At 41.4% G+C, this 19,695-nt stretch overlaps 2 protein-coding genes across 4 annotated transcripts; one reads left to right on the top strand and one right to left on the bottom strand.

Moving 5' to 3' along the window:
• Positions 1 to 134: 134 nt before the first annotated feature.
• Positions 135 to 16,071, top strand: pigh (phosphatidylinositol glycan anchor biosynthesis, class H). Of its 3 annotated transcripts, none has more exons than XR_014570727.1 (6): positions 135 to 258; positions 1,979 to 2,191; positions 6,744 to 6,953; positions 12,203 to 12,286; positions 13,747 to 15,062; positions 15,114 to 16,071. XR_014570727.1 is itself a non-coding variant. In XM_083790090.1 (5 exons), the coding sequence occupies exons 2-5, from the start codon at positions 2,009 to 2,011 to the stop codon at positions 13,816 to 13,818; spliced, it is 549 nt and encodes a 182-aa protein (XP_083646216.1). In that variant the 5' UTR covers positions 135 to 258; positions 1,979 to 2,008; the 3' UTR covers positions 13,819 to 16,071. The 3 variants fall into 3 exon arrangements, 1 of the variants encoding a protein (XP_083646216.1); XR_014570728.1 differs by having other exon boundaries at positions 13,747 to 15,473; positions 15,546 to 16,071; XM_083790090.1 differs by having other exon boundaries at positions 13,747 to 16,071.
• LOC310876350 (nuclear factor 7, ovary-like) lies at positions 8,977 to 10,065 on the bottom strand (the record flags this gene model as incomplete). Its single annotated transcript, XM_083789874.1, has 1 exon — positions 8,977 to 10,065. One exon carries the CDS (start codon positions 10,063 to 10,065, stop codon positions 8,977 to 8,979), a length of 1,089 nt encoding a protein of 362 aa, XP_083646000.1.
• Positions 16,072 to 19,695: the final 3,624 nt, after the last annotated feature.

Genomic DNA, 19,695 nt, shown 5'->3' with positions numbered 1-19,695 from the left:
CTATTCACCATGTTATAAACATAAACCATATAAATAATTTCAAACAGACAATTCAATATCACGAGACTATTTTCTAAACAGAGTAGCATTGAGGTTTAGTGAGATGAAACAACTCCATTCCCCATAATGCTTTGCACATTCTAGCGGCTGTCAATGAAAAAGCCAGATTCTTTTTTTGCATCATTTATCCTCCTCTTAGTATACTTTTAATATTCAGTATTTACTCCGCGCTCTGGTCTTGATCTCGGCCGTTTCCATGTACGTATCTACCACCTCATGACACGTTGTGTTTATATTATTTTTCCTTTACATTTTGTTTTAGCCGACTTGGTTACCATGCTAGTGTCACTGTTATTGCTATGCTAATGCTAATCAGCATTTCCAATGTTAAAGCAGTTTACTTTATACTTTGCAGAACGACTGTGTCGCTTTCCTAGAAGAATACGAACACCCTCGCACGATGTTGTATATGAAATCCTTGAATGTTTTACCAGTTATTTCATGCATGATTTATGATTTATTGATTGATTTATTGATGATTGGTTAATTTGCCTGGCCTCTGACACATAAATAGTGGTTGAGGAAGTACATTTTAGTTGAAACGGTTGAAACACACAACATAAAGATAAAACTACTTACAAACAAAAGGGCTGTGTTAAATATTTCACTTGAGTAAAAGTAAAAGCTCAAAATTGTTTGCCTTCAACTGTATCAAAGTAAAAGTAGGCTCCTATAAGCACATTTTGTATAAAATTCGAAAATTGGGAGCTGATCATGGCAATGCAAAGCACTGAGTGACCAGTGTAAATGGTGCATGTATTAATTAAATAAATCAAATTATCATAGTGAAGTAAAGAGGGTATAGTGGAGTGGAAGTAAAATGTATTACAAATACAAAATGGAAAACACTAAACTAAAGTAAATTAACTCAAGAAGTGTACATACAGTATTAGGGCCCTATCTTTTTGGCTATTTTTAATATTTGAAAATAGCCAATGTATTGTCAGTATTGATATCGAGTCGACTATTTACACTATTTCAAAAATGTTTTTCAAAATTGTAAAATAAATAAGAGGTGAAGAGTCGACAAGACAGATTTAAAGGGCTCAGCTATAGTTTATTTTCCTCCACTTGCAGAAAAAAATCAGGGTTGACACTACTACACTAGCGGTTGCCTGACTGTCCGTGGCAAGTAAATAAAACGTTTGAGCAAGTGGAGTTTGCTTTCAGATTCAGAAGTGCATTCTCTCTTCATTAAATATTACCTATTTACAACTAGCATTTGCACTCATTCTGGTTTTTCAAAGTGACTGTAATAACTCTCACTCTGCAGTTATCGATTGGATTTAACATTATCATTTTCTGTTAGCGCAGATTTTATAACGGACTTATTTACTTTTCGGGCAAGCGGGCATGACCGTTGGGCAAGTAGAACATGACCTGTACTTGCCCGATAGGCTAGTGCCACCGAGACCTTTACGTAGGCCAGTCACACATAATCGCCTAATCACAATTATTTGAGATCATCACAATTATTTTTTAATAATTAATAATAATTGTTTCCATGTTGATTTTCAAACATTTGTGTGACAATTAATCGTCAACTTAAATGTGTAATCGTGACAGCCCTAGACCTTCGTGTCAACCCCTGTATTAACGGTATTAAGCTTGTAGATCTGCTATTTTTGAAAATCGTGAAAATGTGGCGCAAGTCTTTGCACCACTCGGTTCACACGGGTGTGATTTTTTTCACAGCGAACAGTTTTAACTCAAATATTTTCTTCTGTGGGGGTGCCTGGAACAATTTTTTTTTCAGATGGGGGTCGGTGGCCAATTGCATATAATCTTTGGGGTCCTTGACATGAAATATTGAGCACCACTGATACAGAAACATAAGGTTATTCAGAAAACTTTAGAAGCCTTTTTAAAATTTCGACGTCATTAAATCAAACTGTGGTTGATGTGTGGTTCATGACAGACACTGCTGCTGCTGCTGCTGTGCTCCACGATGGAAGAAGAGGAGCCGGTCTTCACGGACATCGACGGCAGGAGCATCTCTCTGGACTGCCAGAGTCACTCCAGCTTCTGCCGGGAGTTCACCGTCAGCTCGGCCAAGCTGTCCATCAGCAAGGTGCTGGTGGCCACCTGCTGCGTGTGGCTCCTGGCCTACACCGTGTTCTTCTTCACACAGGTGCACGTGTGAATTGAATGATTGATTTTGCAGTTTGTAGAATGGGTACATTTCAAAACGAAAGCACAACGCAATACAAAAACAGCAACTTTGAGGACGAAACCATGCTCTACACAATATTATTAAGCTCTATTATAGACTTGTTTACATCAGGGTCCTCCATTTTCAATGCAACAGAACATTTAAAGACTTAAAAATATAGCCTACACTTCTATGAAAAACAGGAAATCATCATAGTAAAAAAGAAGGGAAAAGCATGTACAGTATGGGGAACAAATGATGTTTGGTGGGGATGGGGACCTTGACTTTTTATTATTTTATTTTTATTTTTACAGGGGGCAGTTTTGAATTGCAGCCGCCCGCTGCAATTTGAGAGTGGTTTTGAAGGAGTCAAGGGATTCACATTTCTTAATGGCTGTTGGTAGGGCGTTCCAACTTTTAGTTTAGTTGTTTGAGCCGAATCTGGGTTGCATGTGGTTTGTTGAACTCCCTCTGGTGTTGTGAGTGTGAACCTCGTTGATATTAAGGAAGTATTTAGACAGATACTTGACAGGTATCTTGGTGGTGTAGCGAATCTTGTAGACCAGGCTCATTGCAAGATGCTGTACTCTGCCGTCAACCTTAAAAATGAGGGTCTGCCCCTCAACTGTACTCCGAGCTCAAATAAAGGTTGGGTTATGATGATGATAAGGTAGAGGTGGGAAAAGTACTACTTTTTTTCTTTTTTTACTTAAGTAAAAGTATCAATACTGCAATGAAGAAACACTCAGTATTGGTATCAAAATGTAGAAAGTACTCATTATGCAGAAGAATGTCCCATAAAAAAAATAATAATAATGCATTGTGAGCTTGTAGATCGGCTATTTTCAAATGGCCGAAATGTATATAGGGCTGAAGTAGTAGTAAGTATGTTTTGTAAAATCAACATCAAATCAAAATCTACAAAGTAACTAGTAACTCAAATTTTCAAATAATTGTAAAAGTGCAATATTTGCCTCTAAGATGTAGTGGAGAAGAAGAAAAGGTATTGAAAATTGGAAATGCTCCAGTAAATCACACCCGCGTGAAGTGAGGGGTGTTCTTCATCATGACGTAACATGTCTATTTGCTCAGACACGCATGACGTGAATTCTCCATTCATTGTCAATAGGAATTTAATGTTTGTGTAAGACTATACACTAATCTGAATTTAGGAAGACAATACCTCAAGATTTGAGATTTTTCAGTTAATTGCCCGAGTCCTATGTCCAAATAATGGAGTGCCTCACAGCTCCATATTTGAGCATGACTGATGTCACTGAGTGCAGTGACATCCCCTTCGAGAAACCCTTCGAGAACCCTTCGAGAAAGTGCTGTCCCGAGTAGAACGTCCTCTGAACGCCGCATCGCAGAGTTCCAATTTGAGCACGGTTCCGTAAAATGGCGCCGGTTTATGCGACTCCGAAAACCTCCCTTCAGAAGAAGCTTGATAAGTGGAAAGAGTACGAGGACTATGAATATATAAAGGACGGCTGGAACCTGATAGAGTGTGGCTGCTGCTACGGCCAGTTTGCGTTTGACCCAGAGACGATGACCCAGTGTTCGGACGGTCATCTCTTCTGTAAACAGTGCCTGATCAAATATGCCGAGGAAGTGGTCTCTGGCTCCGGACGGTCGGAGCTGAGCTGCATGATGGAGGGCGGGGGGTGTGACTGCTCGTACCCGGCGCAAGAACTGGAGAAAGTCCTGCCGGAGAAGGTCCTGCGTCGATACCACGAGAGACAAGCAGAGGAGGCGGTCGCCGCCGTCGCCTGCGACGAACTGGTGCGCTGTCCGTTCTGCAACTTCCCCGCCCTGTTGGACAAAGGCGTCTCGGTGTTCAGATGTCCCGACCCCAGGTGCCGCGTGGAGAGCTGCAGGACGTGCCGCGTCCGATGGAAGGAGCACAAGGGCAAGACGTGCGAGCAGCTGCAGCGGGCCCTTCTGCCCCGGGACGAGGAGACCAGGATCAGGGTGCTCTACGAGGAGCGCATGACGGCAGCGAGGGTGAGGAGGTGTGCGACGTGCGGCGTGGCCGTGGTCAAGACTGTGGGATGCAGCCACGTGACGTGCCGCTGCGGCGGCCACATGTGCTACATGTGCCGAGCGCCCATGACAAAGTGCAAGTGCTCATGGCGGGATATGCTGCGAGAACAGCGAGACGAGGACGAACGGATCATCCGGGAGATCCAGCAGGAGGGCGAGGCGCAGCTGAACAAGGAGAGTACGTATTGCTCACGCAAGCGGGTCGGTCCTCGTCCAGGGCATCATTTGAGCAATCCGACCACACTTTATCTATTATGCCTGTTCTTAACATTTGTTTTTCTTCGTTATTTTCTCTACTCATACCTCGGCTGAATGAGATGCACGATATTAGATTTGTCATATCGTCTCTCGTCGGGTGGAAACCTCTTTATGTCCAAAACTTACTTTATGATTCAAATTCAAGCATCAAAAGTAGCAGATCTACAAGCTAGAATTGCGTCGCTGTGCACCGTGCTTCGAGCTTGTGGATCTGCTACCTTTTATGCTTTTGTGTATTTCTGTCTTACTCTAACTAGAATAGCTAACGTATAAATGGTTTAAAAGATTGTGATGATGCTACATTAACTATTATTGCTGGGGACCCCCTGGAACCCCCCCCAAAGGACCCTACTGTGAGAACCCCTCGACTCTGCAGTGGTCGGCAGGTACTTCCCTTTGCACCATCCAAGTGCCCCCCCTCCTCTGAGAAAAATTGTTCTATTCACAAATTAAATTCACATATTCTGATTAATTAAAATAAAAAGTGCAAATGCATCACAAAAATATAGTCACATATCGATGACAATCTAATTGATATTGTGATAAGAGATTAGATATTGTCTGAGATTTTAGATATCGAAATATTGTGATTGGTTTTAATCAATTACTTTGTCTTCCAAAAAATGTGGCATTAAGACATGCGAATCCCTTGACTCCTTCAAAACTGCTCTCAAAGGGCACCTACGGATCCGGCTGCAATTCGAAACTGGCCCCCGTAAAATCTGAATCCCCCACCCCACCACCCACCCCTTTTCCCCCCTCACTGTATATGTTTCTTTTCCCTTTTTTACCTCCTTTATGATGAATTCCTGTTCTGTTCGTTGGCTATATAGAAGTGTCTATTTGTACGTCTCTAAATGTTTTGATGATTTGAACATGGTGGACCCTCTTGTAAACAAGTGTAATGCTTTATTGGGTTGTCCACTCACAGTTAACAGTCTTTGTATTGAGTTTGTGCTGAAATGTACTGTAATTCTGCAAAATGTTAATAAATATTTCAATCAATATAAAAAAAAACATCTGCATTGCTTAATTTGTCAGGAAGTCCACACAATTAGAGAATGTAGAATAAGTGATATTTTGATCAGCGTTTGCCTGTTAGGCTGTTATCTCTCCTAATGGTACCACATCAACCAAGCATGGATTTGTGTGTGTGTGTGTGTCTTGGGTCCGAGAGGCTAAATCTCATCAAATGGTGGTCCAGCATGGCCCAAAAAATGTAGCCTGGCTAATAAGCCAGACTAATGTCACACCACACTGTCGCGGGAGGCAATTTTATTTTTGCCAACGGCTGATTCGGTCTGGCTTATTAGCCAGGTTACTAAAAATGGACCATGCTATGAAAGGAGTTGAAAAGCAGTCAGTTGTTGTTTGTATTATGTTGTGTTAGGGGACCATGTTGGGTTCAGGGACCTCAGGGGCAGGGTTCCCAAACCTTTTAGCTCGAGACCCAAAAGGGAAATTACCCAAACAAGTAAAAATAGCAGATCCACAAGCTCACAAGTCACAACGTGTCGCTTCGTGCCACATTGTCAGCTTGTAGATCGGCTATGTTCACTGCTTCTTAAACATTTGTTTTGTAATTTATGGAGTATTCTTAGATTTGCAATGTATATTATGTACAGTAGAAAATGTATTAAATGAAAAAGTAAAAAAACAAACAATTACAACAAAATTGACCATTGTATGAAGATGTATTCACTGCCGCCCCAGTGGCAGAGGTTTGAATGCGTTGTTGTAGCAACCACAGATAGCACCTCTGTGTGAACCTAGAAAGATTTGACCTTAAATATTAAATTGTAAAAAGAACTAGAAATGCACTCTGTCGAGGTGCCAACTTGCGCCTTGCACACAAGTACCGTAGTAAGTACGTACATACATACGGTACGTACGTACATACATATTACATACATACCCAGCCGATCACCAAACGTACCTTAGTTACGTCATCAAGAATGGTGGTCCCTTATTGGCCGGTGGACAACACCGACATACTTTGGTTCAACACCGACATACCCAGCTGATCACAATACTTGCGCGCTCTGCTTGCTCAAGTAACAATACAAGCATAAATAACTGCATGAGGCTGAACATGTTGAAGTTTGAACTAGATTTCTAGCACAAAGTATGTGGAAGTAGTTAGACCCCCCCCCCCCCCCAAAAAAAATGACCCCCCCCCCAAATAAAATGTCCCACAATGACACCCTGCTGTGTGTTTGTAACGGCACAGGTCACGGCAGTGCTGTCCTCCGCCATCATCGTCACCCTGGTGGGCATGACGCTCCACATCCACCTGGTGAAGGTAGACCACGAGTCCCTGCTGCTCATCGGCTCGCTGGGCGTCCAGCTGTCGTCCAGCTACGCCTCGGGGCGAGAGAGCACCACGTTCATCGAGATGAGCCGCATCAAGGACATCGTCATCAACGAGGCCATTTACATGGTGAGGGAAATGCTCTCTGGTGGGAAAAGTACTCGCTAGGCCTGACGTCGAAGTCTTCTGAAAGAATATATATTCAGAGATTTGCGCCGCATTTTCACGATTTTTTCTAAAATAGCTTGTAGGTTGACCTACAAGCTCGTAGCGATGAGCTTGTAGATCTGCTATTTTTCAATAGCTAAAGTATAACATAAAGCTTAGTTAAAACACCAAAAGGCGTTCCCGTCCAGAATGGCTTAAAGGAACCAGACGGTTGAGCTAACCGTCCGGTCTGTTTTGTTATTATTTTTTAAATCTGAATTGTTTGAGATTGTTTGGGCAACACGGCATAAAATATACCAACTTTTTTATGATCTTTTATTTTATTTTATTTCTTTCTTTTGAGAGGCTGAGCCCAAGTACATATTGAAGATAAAAGTGAAGATGCCAAAAGTGATTGGCCGGAATTACATTTGTGATGATTCGATTGGAATTTATGTATTTATGATATATTTATGTATGATGATAAGAGCACCGCTCACTTCACACAGGTGTGTTTTTCCTTAATAAGGTCGGTTCCTCAATTTTTGAGGGGCGCTAGCCAGCCCTCGAATGGCTTTTGAGTGTTACGTCATGTGGTAAACAAATCTATGGACTTTTTAATGTTAGTTTAGAGCACTTATATTGTAAACTAATAGATTACAGCGTAGATAGACAGGACATTTAATAGAAATGTATTGATGCATTGCAACGTTATTGATTACATTATACACGTTATGTTGATTACATTATGTTTGGTTCCCAAACTTTTTCATGTCAAGGACCCCCAAATTGACACTTATTAGCCCATGGACCCCCATTTGAAAATATATGCCAATGACCCCCATAAGAGAAGATTTTCACGGCTCTAGCAGTGATTCTCAACCATTTTAATTTCAAGGACCCCCAGTTTGACATGCATTAGTCTACGGACCCCCATTTAATGACTTTTCTATCTCTGGAACCCCCAATATATATTGTAAAATCGATGTTTTTTTTTTAAATTTAACTCAGAGAGTGTACAACTTCATGCAGATTCTACAATGTGGTCCTGTTCCCCTTCAAGAACCGTGCTCATCTTCATCTTATGTATTGACACTGATCTTCATTGGTAACATCTTCAGAGGAACAGTAACTGTTTACATACAGACCAGACTGTGGCCTTGTGGTCCACCCTGAAACTGGGAGGTTGGGGGTTCGATCCCCGGCCGGGTCATACCAAAGACTGTAAAAATGGGACCCAATGCCTCCCTGCTTGCCACTCAGCATCAATGGGTTGGATTGGGGGATCAAATCTACTAATCAAATGATTCCCGAGCGCGGCACAGCTGCAGCTCACTACTCCAAGAGATGGGTCAAATGCGGAGAACAAATTTCACTGCGGTAACGTGTGTGACAAGTCGTATGACTTTGACATGTATGGAAATGTATGGAAAGAGTGTTAGTGTAATACTGTGTGAAGGTGTGTAGGTGTGTGTTAGTATCAGGATCGGAGAAGCACAGCTTGAGTCTGTCCCTGACCAGTTGGACTCTGATGCTCTGGGGTTTCTGTCTCACCGAGAGGTCCGGGCTGCATGAACAGCGCCCGGTGCCTGCCCCATAATATCATAGCTCTGGATCAGATGACGGTTAGAGCGCTCAGTGTCTGCCCCTCAATATCATAACTCTGGGTCAGATGACAGTTATCTCTAAGAGATGAAGTCATATTGTTGTCAGTCTTGAACTCCATATTTGGGCAAGAGTGAGGATGACTAAAAGAACCTACAATAATGTGAGAAATATCCAGAGACAGACGGATGTACAGATATAAATGCTCTTCCTAGGACTATGATTGGGGATTCCACGATCACATTTTTTGTTCCTGTTCCGATTCCGAACATTCGATTTTGAGTATCGGCCGATAACAATTTGTCCCGATCCGATATTTATGCCATATCACAAACTTAATGTGGATTCTAAAATGTGGTCCTGTTCCCCTTCAAGAACCACATGTGTGCTTATCTTCATCTTATGTATTGACACTGATCTTCTTTGGTAACACCTTCAGAACAGTAACATCATTATTATAAATGTATGGAAAGAGTTTTTCCACAAAATAGCATGTGAAGGTGTGTAGGTGTGTGTTAGTATCAGGATCAGAGAAGGACACCTCTAGTCTGTCCCTGTCCAGTTGGACTCTGATCCTCCGGGGTTTCTGTCTCACCGAGAGGTCAGTGAATGACCTTGGTGAGTAGAATGCTATTCTGGACATCGCTGTGTATTTATCAGCATCTAACTTTATAGACCAGGCAGGGCCATCTCTATCTCCCTTCCTCCGGCAAGACTCTGCTAACACACCTATTGTCCAGCGTGTACTGTCTCCGACCTCAACCTCCCAGCTGTGAGTCCCCGACTTAAAGGCCTCAGAGCCCAGGACGTATCTGTACTGGTCAAACCGCTCCGGGTTGTCAGGAACCAGTTGCTTGACTCCACATGTCACGCTGGTCAGATCATCAGACACGGTGTAGTCTGGATTGGCAGTGTTGGGGTCCAGAATGACAGGAGTGTAAGAGACGATGTACTTCATCTTGTCCCAGACTCTGAAGGTCAGGTTGCCCAGGTGTTTGGCCTGGTCTATCAGTGCTCCCAAGACCAGCTTTGGGTCGTGCAGTGTGAGCTGGACTCTTTCCACCGTGGCCTTGTGGTTCTGCAGAGATGAGAGGTGGTGAGCTCTCAGGTCCTCCTCTATGGCTCTGATTGTGAATGAAATGGTCAATATGTCTCTGTTTAGACCTTCAATCTTCTCCTTCATCATCTGACTCTTCTGCTTCTTTTCCTCCCACAGTGCAACAATCCTAGCCTCCTCTTCCTCTTGTAGAAACTGATGAAGCCTCTTAAACTGTTCCTTAATCGTCCTCTCCGTTTTCTGGGTCTGGACCTCAATGTGCTTTGCTGCTTGGTTGCAATTTGTTTTAACTTCATTAAAGACTTTTAGTTTCTCCTGTAAGATTGTCAGTGATTCTTCGGCTGCCTCCTTGGGATCCATTTTCCGACGTTTCTCTTCTATGAAGATCTCACATATGTTCTTCAGAGCCAGGTTAGAGGGTGGATCAGCCATCCAAGATATCTTCCTACAAAGTGGACATTCGAGCCTGCCCTTCTGTTTCCACCATTCTTGCAGACAGGCTTTACAGAAGCTGTGGCTACATGACAGGAGAACAGGATGTTTAAATATGTCACGACACACAGCACAGGAAAAGTTCTCCTCTGAAAAGGAGGCCATTAGATCTCTTGAAGATCTCTTTTCATGAGTCATTACAGGAGATATATTCAGTTTATGCTCAAGCGAGGAAATAGATCCTGTTTCTCTATAAATTGACAAATTTAGAGATGATTAGAGACAATGATTTCACTTTAGTTGTGTGTACATCATGGTGTGGGTCATAGAGATGAAGTCATATTGTTGACGTCAGTCTTGAACTCCATATTTGGGCAAGAGTGGATTACTAAAAGAACCTACAATATGTGAGAAATATCCAGTGATGTAAAGACATACGTACACAGACAAATGCTCTTCAAGATGACTATGATTAGGGATTACCCGATCACATTTTTTGCTCCCTATCCGATTCCGAACATTTGATTTTGAGTATCTGCTGATAAAAAAAAATCCCAATCCGATATTTATGCAATATCACAATAGTGCAATATCCAAAATCACAGACAATTTCCAGTCTAATATCATGAAATGAATGTAACGTTTTTTTTATCCCGATCCGATTCCGATCATTTGAAAGTGACGTAATGGGCCCCAATTTCGGGACAACCCTAATTATGATGAAATCCCTCGGGTTTGCATCATCCTTTATTATGAAACCCCTCTGGTTTGCATCATCCTTTTGGGTCTTATTTCTCAACAATGAGCGCCACGCCGTCAATTATCCCTTGCTTAGTTCATTAGTACGGGCGAAGATTTTAATAATTTATGCGTCTCAAAAGGCGCGTTGCTAAATGGCTCAATAGCGCCCCCTACAAATTGTCAACGCTGAAGCCCCACAATACGCTTTTGCCTACATAAATTGGTACACAAGACCTGTATCATTTCACCGACTTACAAAATAGTCACTTGGAGCCATGATGACCTAGACTTTGGAAATTTGGTGAATTTTTTCGACGGGTCATTCTTTAAGGAACTCCTCCGAGCATGATGGTCAGATCCACCTCACACTCGCTCAGTGTACACAAGAGACCTTTAACCTTCAACATTCATCACAATCATGAGTTGTGGCCGACCGTCAAACGGCGTGACCGTGGCCGACTGTCAAACGGCGTGACCGTGGCCGACCGTCAAACGGCGTGACCGTGGCTGACCGTCAAACGGCGTGACCGTGGCCGACCGTCAAACGGCGTGACCGTGGCTGACCGTCAAACGGCGTGACCGTGGCCGACTGTCAAACGGCGTGACCGTGGCCGACCGTCAAACGGCGTGACCGTGGCCGACCGTCAAACGGTGTGACCGTGGCCGACCGTCAAACGGCGTGACCGTGGCTGACCGTCAAACGGCGTGACCGTGCCCGAACGTCAAACGGCGTGACCGTGGCCGACCGTCAAACGGCGTGACCGTGGCCGACCGTCAATCTTCCATGTTTCAATGTCAAACAGGAGGTGAAAATAGCCGATCTACAAGGTCAAGTGTTTAATTAGTATTTAACTGATTGACTTACAGACTTGTGGGTGACCTCATAGGACTTGAGTCATTGCCCTTCATTCATCGCTGGGCCAGACCTACGCTGTAGAGTGCATTGCTGAAATTTGGCCGTATTAGCGGTGTTTTGGTGGGAGTACTGCTCAAGGAAATGGACATTGACTCTTTACAAATCTGTTTACGTTCTCCGTGAGTGAAACAAGTGTTTGTCAAAACAATATCGTATCCGGGGGATATACATCTGACGGATGTTCCGGACCAACACTTCCGGCTATGCTGTCTCTGCCTTATATTGTGACCAGGCTTTTCTCTTCACATATGAGTAAGGTTGGGACAGACTACCCTTCATTGGTGTAACCCTTTTCTGATTGGTCGATATTTGATTGATTCTATATTTTGCCATAACTTTTGACCTGCTCGTCATAGCCACTACTAGTGATTTAAGTCTGTGTCCTTCATTAGTGTTACTTAGCATTAGTTCAGTTGTAATTGTCAGTTTTCTCAGAATTCTCTCACTGTGAGTACTATGCGCCATGTCTTGTCGTTTCAGCATCGAATCATCTACTACCTGTGCATATTGCTGAAGGACCCCGCGGACCCCAGTGCAGTGACCAGTGTCGTCCCCTTGTTCCAGGTAAAGACAAGACAGAAGAGTGCATCGGCGCTTAACCCATTATGGCCTGGAACGCATCTGTGACTGTGTCGCCTTAGCGTTTAACGACTTTAACCATTATTTTAGCTGAAAAATAGCAGATCTACAAGCTCATAGTGCAGCACAGAGTGCAGCGTGGGAGTCTAGTTTCGGTGCAATTCACACGCTGAGTAACGACAATGAATACTAATGAAGTGGCCAGCCAGGCACACATTAGTAATCAAACTTAATTTTTTTTTATAATAATTTGATAACATTGAAAATTATCAAACAAACAAATGTAAGAAATTTAATTCATTAACAAAACAATTATGAATACGTTGATTGCCAGGTATTAATTCTTCCACCACCACTTTTCTGTGTTTTTACCTTGTCGACCCACATCGGGACCTGCGATGTGTCCAGCATGTAAACAAAGGCTGCCTGGAGGGACAGACCATCCTCTCTTTTTTTCTTTTCTTTTTTTTGCCGATCTACAAGCTCGCAACGCGTGTGATGCAACACGACACACATTAATTATTAACTGTTTTTTAATAGGGTGGACTCTTAAATGTACTCATTTGCTTGGTTAAACTTATATTGTATAATTTAAATTATAATCCCTATCAAAAATGTTTTTTGTTTCTTTTTGTTTGCTTAGGTTAAATTCTTATCAATTAGAAACTTTAATCAAATGTTTTATTATTTTAAATAGTTTAGCTTTGAAAGCTTTTCATTCAACTCTAAACCTCCCCCTGGCCAGCTGGGGCACCTGCTGGAGGGGTAAGGAACTGGTTTGAATAACGTGTTCCTTCCACGAGCTACGTCCGACCGGGGAAACTCTGTCAGGTGAAAAGAAGCAGCTTGGACTCCTCATGCATAGAAGGAAGCATGAGGTCAGTCTGCTGCCCTCCCCAGGTTGGCAGAGGAAGTGTAGCACCCAGTATTACATTAAATAATTGACACTGGGTGAAAAAATGGGTTGCAAAATCGTGGGATAAAAACTATATTAAAAATAATATATACAATAATTTGAAACTGGTCTAGGACTCTTCCAAATGATTGAGATCGGACCCAAAAAGGTGGCATTGGTCGCGTTCTATTATACAACAGGTCGTTTCGAGGAAGCAATCTGATTGGTTGAAACGGCCTTCTAGCCGTGGTTCAAACGAGCACCACTCCACACCTAATCAAAACAAATAATTCAGCTGCTCTGTTCTCCCAGAGCGCAGCAAACTCGGTGGCTAGGCTAGCTAGTTTCTTGGGACATTTGTGGTCGTAGTGACTACATCTGATCTGTCATTAAATAATGTTTTTTCAGCTGTTTTCTTAGTTTTAAGGACAACTGTTGTATAATTGCAATATTACACTCGAGGGGGTGGTTTAACGTCATTAATGCATGCAGATAGGTAATATTGCTTAAATCTGTCTGTAACTAAGGTATTTTTTATATTGTCTTTCAGAGCTCAAAGCCGAGGCTAAGCTGCTTGGAGAAAGTTTACAAAAGCTGTCAAGAGATCTTGTCTAAATGCTGACGACATGTTGGAAACCCCAGCGAAGCCACTCATAGCCCTGCTGCAGGTTAGACAGCATAACATGAATGCTTTACTCCACATGTCACTCATTTTATTGTCTGTGGAGTAACCCACTGGTTTGTCATTTGTCTTTTGGTACATCTCTGTCTTGTAGAGCAAAAACAGGCAGTAGCTTTTCAAAAATGTGAATTCATCAATATAAACAACTGAAGGTTTTCAAAATTGGTACCACTTAGAACGGATCATTTTGCAGGACAATAGCCATGAAGTCTGAGTTTTGGTGTTTGTTCAGAGATAATTTTTCTGTTTTTGTTTAAGCATGGTGTGGAGAGGTTATGTTTTGGTTCAAGATTTGAATGAGTGAGTTACTTTGGTTTACTCAACATTAGGCCTGTCACAATCATGACATTTACTTAACAATTAATAGTCATCTGCTTTTGACAATGGACATTGGAGCATATAAATAAAGCATAGTATTTCTGTTTGTAGGGCAGGTATAACAAGTAAAGTAACTATACAAATAAATGACCTACAATGACCAGTGCCAATAATGAAAATAAACAATGGACCATTATTTAATAATGGAAGGAGGTAGACCGGTTTCAGGCAAAGTATTTACTTAATTTTAGCTTGGCGACACCAAGCTACACCCATGGTGTTGTAACCTCTAGATCGGCTCTTTTACACTATTTCTCCTGAACACTGTTTGTGTGGTCATAATGTAAGTGAAAAATAATCGATTCATTGATATACTGTATAAAAGATTGGAGTCTCAAGATTACGTGCAAACAATCCATTCTTCGATCCCTGGGGGGTCCTTGAAATGGCAGCAATCATGAACAAATATTCATGAACAAAGATCCTGCACTCTACTCTTGCTCAGCCGAATCAGTTTTATTCAAATTAAATTACCATGACGTTTCCCTCCCTCTGGAGTCTGGACCTTCATCAAGAATGCCTTGAAAAACCTTTGAGAAGCACTGAACCAGAGGTTATAAGGTTAACCAGAACGCTCGGCCCAAAACAAACTCACCCCCATTATTTTTCCTCGCCCCCTGTTCTTGTGGAATGTGTTTTATTTAGGGTTAGACATAATTGAACTGAGGTTACGTAACGTTTAGGAATAAGAATAGGTTTAGGAATAGTTTTACTGAGATTAGGTTTAGGCATAATTTCCTGAAGTTACGTTTAGGAATAAGGTTAGGTTTAGGCATAGTTTTACTGAGGTTACATTTAGGAATAAGGTTACGTTCAGGTAAAGTTTTAGTTTTACTGAGGTTATGTTTAGAAATAAGGTTAGGTTTTGGCATAGTTTTACTGAAGTTATGTTTAGAAATAAGGTTAGGTTTTGGCATAGTTTTACTGAAGTTATGTTTAGAAATAAGGTTAGGTTTTGGCATAGTTTTACTGAAGTTATGTTTAGAAATAAGGTTAGGTTTTGGCATAGTTTTACTGAAGTTATGTTTAGAAATAAGGTTAGGTTTTGGCATAGTTTTCCTGAAGTTACGTTTAGAAATAAGGTTAGGTTTTGGCATAGTTTTACTGAAGTTAAGTTTAGGAATAAGGTTAGGTTTTGGCATAGTTTTACTGAAGTTATGTTTAGAAATAAGGTTAGGTTTTGGCATAGTTTTACTGAAGTTAAGTTTAGGAATAAGGTTAGGTTTTGGCATAGTTTTACTGAAGTTATGTTTAGAAATAAGGTTAGGTTTTGGCATAGTTTTACTGAGGTTACATTTAGAAATAAGGTTAGGTTTTGGCATAGTTTTACTGAAGTTATGTTTAGAAATAAGGTTAGGTTTTGGCATAGTTTTACTGAGGTTATATTTAGAAAGGTCTGGTGATGACCACTCCCATCTCACCGGATTTGACCCAGGGCGAGCGTTCTTGCATTCAACCAGAGCACTTCATATTAACAAGATAAAGGTGAATAGCACATTAGCCCTGACCTCTTGTTGAACACTTCAGTTAAGTTCTACTGTGATTTCTAATTATTTTAAGTTTTGTTCAATATATTTAGCACTGTTAGAATAACCTATATGCTTACCCTGTGAAGCAGCCAAAGCCAGTTATGTACAATTATAAATGTATTTAGAAACTATGAGAATTTGAAGTTATGTCAAACTGACAATTTAGAAATGTCTTTTCTATCTGAATATTGATTATTTATTCTGTTATTTTGTGTAGTGGTCTACATTAAACTCCTGTTTCCGGCTGCTATGCTGTATTTAATAAAACAATTTGCTGTAAAACTCATTGACATTGTTGTTGGTAATGTGAGGATAATTAGTTAAATTTTCACGTTTTTTGTTCCTCAAATCTGAGATTTGAAAACAAAATCTATTATATATATATATATATATATTTTTTTTCTTTTTTTTAAAGATATATATTTATCTTTGTTCTTTTAACTGTTGGGTAGCACTTTATAGTTTACCAATGCTTTAGTAATGTATGAATAATGCTACACAAATTATCAGTTCATGATGAATTTACTAATGCTTAACTATAATGCTTAACAGTGTACAGTTACTTATAAAGTACACTGTTGCAGGTTGAGCCACTGTATATCAGCCTATATTTTGAGGAGCTTTACTCCTCGTCACCAGTAGAGGGCAGCATTACACTGACTGACTGGCTGGCACTCACAGATTTATTAGCCTTTCCTCTATCAGATGGATGATGTCATGTGTGTTTCAGTGCATACTACATCACTGTGGGAGGCATTTTACTTTAACAACAAGGTGATTCATTTATAATTTAATTTCATGAATCAATTGCTGTTGATGCAATCCTCCACTCTCGGTTGCTTCACTGGTACTTTTGGCTTCCCATGGAAATTGGTTACAGCTGTTTCTTTGCTTTAGTAGGTCCGTTGCTGAAGGCTATAAAATGTGACTCCTGACCTTATTTCCCCCAAATTCCCTTTAAGCTTTGAAGCTTTGCATGTGTGTTTGTCTTTGGTTCATCTTTATTTAAAGTGATCCAGAGGTGCAGCGTGACCAAGGATTGTTCATCTCGTCTCTGTCGGGTGGAAACCTCATATGTCCAAAACTGTTACTTTTCAGGCTAAAAAATCAAAAAGCATGCGTCGCTTCAGACCGCATTTCAGTCTTGCAGATCTGCTTTTGTGTGACGCTGCAGTATGATCAAGTAGGGCGTAAAAAAAGGTTTCTGCCTGACGACGATATACAAGTTAACACAACAGGGTCCAATAAATGGTGCATTTCTATATCGTTGCTTGTTGTAGGGCAGAAACCTATATCCTTATTTCAACTATTGCCCTACTTATGTCATACAAGAGTGTGCCACAAAAGTATCAAAAATAGCTGATCTATTTCCTGCACTGCGAGGCATTGTTAGCTTGTAGATCGGATATCTTCGGCTAATGTTCCCCATCGGCACAGGGACCTTGAGACTGACACCAAGCAGTGTGGACTGACATGGAAACAGCTGGAAAAGAAGGCCCAGGATGGAGGACTCTGGCAGACTGTAGTCAACAAACGGCCTATGCTCCATGCGAAGGAGTGTAAGTAAGTAATGCTCCCCATCACACAAACATTCTGCGAACCCCTGTAGTAAATCTTAGAAACCCCACAAGTTTTGAGATTTCCTAGATTTGAGAGATTTTCATCTCTCAAAAATAAAAGTTACATATTCTTTTAGAACTGTGAACTAAAATGAGTGGGATTCATGGACCCCCATTTGATTCAAATATTAAGTAACTCTGGGACCCCAATCATGGGCGGAGCTTGAGGGGGTTCAGGGGGTGCACTGCACCCCCTGGCAAAAAGAAAAAGAAAAAACTTTTTTTTTTAAACGTAACTTCTGGCTTCTGACTGTAGTTTGTAATCATCTCTCTTATCATGATATGATGATTCGCTGTAGTGCATGTGTGTATGTGTGTGAGCTGCTGTACTATACCTAAATAACTCATTTTTAGGGGTTAGGGCATTGTAAAAACGTTAAAATAATAAAATAAAGGTCAAAAAAATCGTGCGCGCGCGCAAAGTGTGCGCGCGGGTGTCGTTGGCCAAGCAGTCGCACCCCCAGGCGTCAAGTTCAAGCTCCGCCTATGACCCCAATCTACACTGTAAAGTCCTCACTGTTAAATGAACTGTCTGAGAGTGTACAAATGGAACCAAGGCCCCTTTTCCACTGGGGTTGAACTTGAACCGGTTGGGTTCTTTTTCCCCGCCGAACATTGAACTAGCCTTGGTTCTAGCCTGGTTTCTAGCCTGATTCACTGTGTTCCGTGTATCTGTTCTCAAAGTGACAATACAATTCCACGGATCGCAAAAATCAGGCACGGGGCAGCACACCTAAACATAACCCCAACCCTCTCCCGAGTCGGACCAATGCTCCTTCGAACCAATGGTATGTCGGACCAAAGGATGCCTCCCGGTTCCTTGACAAGCACCATGGTTCCAAGAATCTAGAACGGCACCAGTTGTAGAACCAAAGTTGTATTGGTGGAAAAGTTGCCCAAGTGGACCACCTGGTTGCAAACAGTACAGCAAGTACAATTAGACAAGCTAAAAGGCTAATTGTTTACATTGTGGTCCCATATGTAGGCCTACTCAATTCATCGTCACAGACATGCAGGCAGACCCTCTTAGACGGCTACCTCTTTTCAAAGGTCTCCTCTGATCAACACTGATGGGGTTTCACAGATGGCAAGGTGCCATGCACAGTCTTTGATCTCTGCTCCTGTGATGTCACAGATGATCACGTGACTTCACGTCCCAACGATCTGCACATAAAAACAAAACCATAACAAGAAGCCGTACTAAGCAACATGTAAAAAAGAATCACACCCGTGTGAAGGGAGGGGCGCCACTGTGCCACATGACATCGCTGCTTAAAGCAAAGTTAAAAGTCCATAGACTTGGCCACATGACATGGGACAAATACAGAGTACAATGCACCTAAGCTACATGTACGGTAAAAACAACATTTATAAAAATGTTATGGACATACACAAACACTGTAGGAAGATAAAGTTGTCGATAAACATGGATGACTTTGTTGTTGTCTTTGTTCAGATTAAATGACTGATTAGTAGTCATTTAAGCTCTCATAATTCTATATACATTTTAATATATTAATTCATATTTGTATACAGCTTCGAAAATGGAAGACAGGATTTAGATTAAGGATTTTTATTCATTGTTTTGATGGGGCGCTAGCAGGCATTTTTTGTTTCTTTACAGCACTTTGACGTAAATCATTTGCCAGCCAATTCTATGGACTTTGAGGATATTACAATGTTTGTTTAGACCACTTTAGAGCCAGCCAAGGCTATGGAGTTTAATGTTTGTTTAGGGGAACTAAATGACAACATAAGACATCATGCGGCCCATATATATAAATACATCTTCCGCCCCTGTCTTACTTAACACAAGTGTGACTTTTTTTTCTCCTTCCATTTCTTCTACAGATTTGCACTAGATTTATGACCAATACTCTTCCACAGCGTCAGGAGTTACAGAATGCTCCTCTGGAAAACGGATATTCATCTCATCTGACAGTAATCACGGTGTCATGCGAGTTGTTTCTATATCTCCTTCCTGTATCACATTGGCTCTTCCTCAAAAGTGCATTTGCCTGTATCTCTTATCTGAGGTGGTTAGTCAGGTTTTCTTGTTTGGTGGAAGCCTCTTTAACTTTTTAACCACTTGCACACCCCCAGCATCCCTATTATGTGGGGAATATTGGACAAACATATAGGTGATCCACAAGCACACACCGCGTTGTAAGCTTGTAGATCACTGTTTTTGAGGGGCCTATATCTTTTGTCCCCACAAGTCTTTGACAATGAAAGAGAGAAATTAGTTCAAATGTCCACCAAATATGACGTAAATTTTACCAACCAATCAC

This window comes from Protomyctophum parallelum (assembly GCF_964188405.1).
Source record: "Protomyctophum parallelum genome assembly, chromosome: 19".
Classification (NCBI taxonomy): domain Eukaryota; kingdom Metazoa; phylum Chordata; class Actinopteri; order Myctophiformes; family Myctophidae; genus Protomyctophum; species Protomyctophum parallelum.
This window is presented reverse-complemented; position numbering and strand designations above follow the sequence as displayed.

Bases quoted from the DNA above. Each gene is read 5' to 3' on its own strand.
- pigh (XM_083790090.1), top strand. From the start codon at position 2,009: ATGGAAGAAGAGGAGCCGGTCTTCACGGACATCGACGGCAGGAGCATC. The intron at 2,192-6,743 runs GTGCACGTGTGA...GTAACGGCACAG, and splicing joins CCGTGTTCTTCTTCACACAG to GTCACGGCAGTGCTGTCCTC. The intron at 6,954-12,202 runs GTGAGGGAAATG...TTGTCGTTTCAG, and splicing joins TCAACGAGGCCATTTACATG to CATCGAATCATCTACTACCT.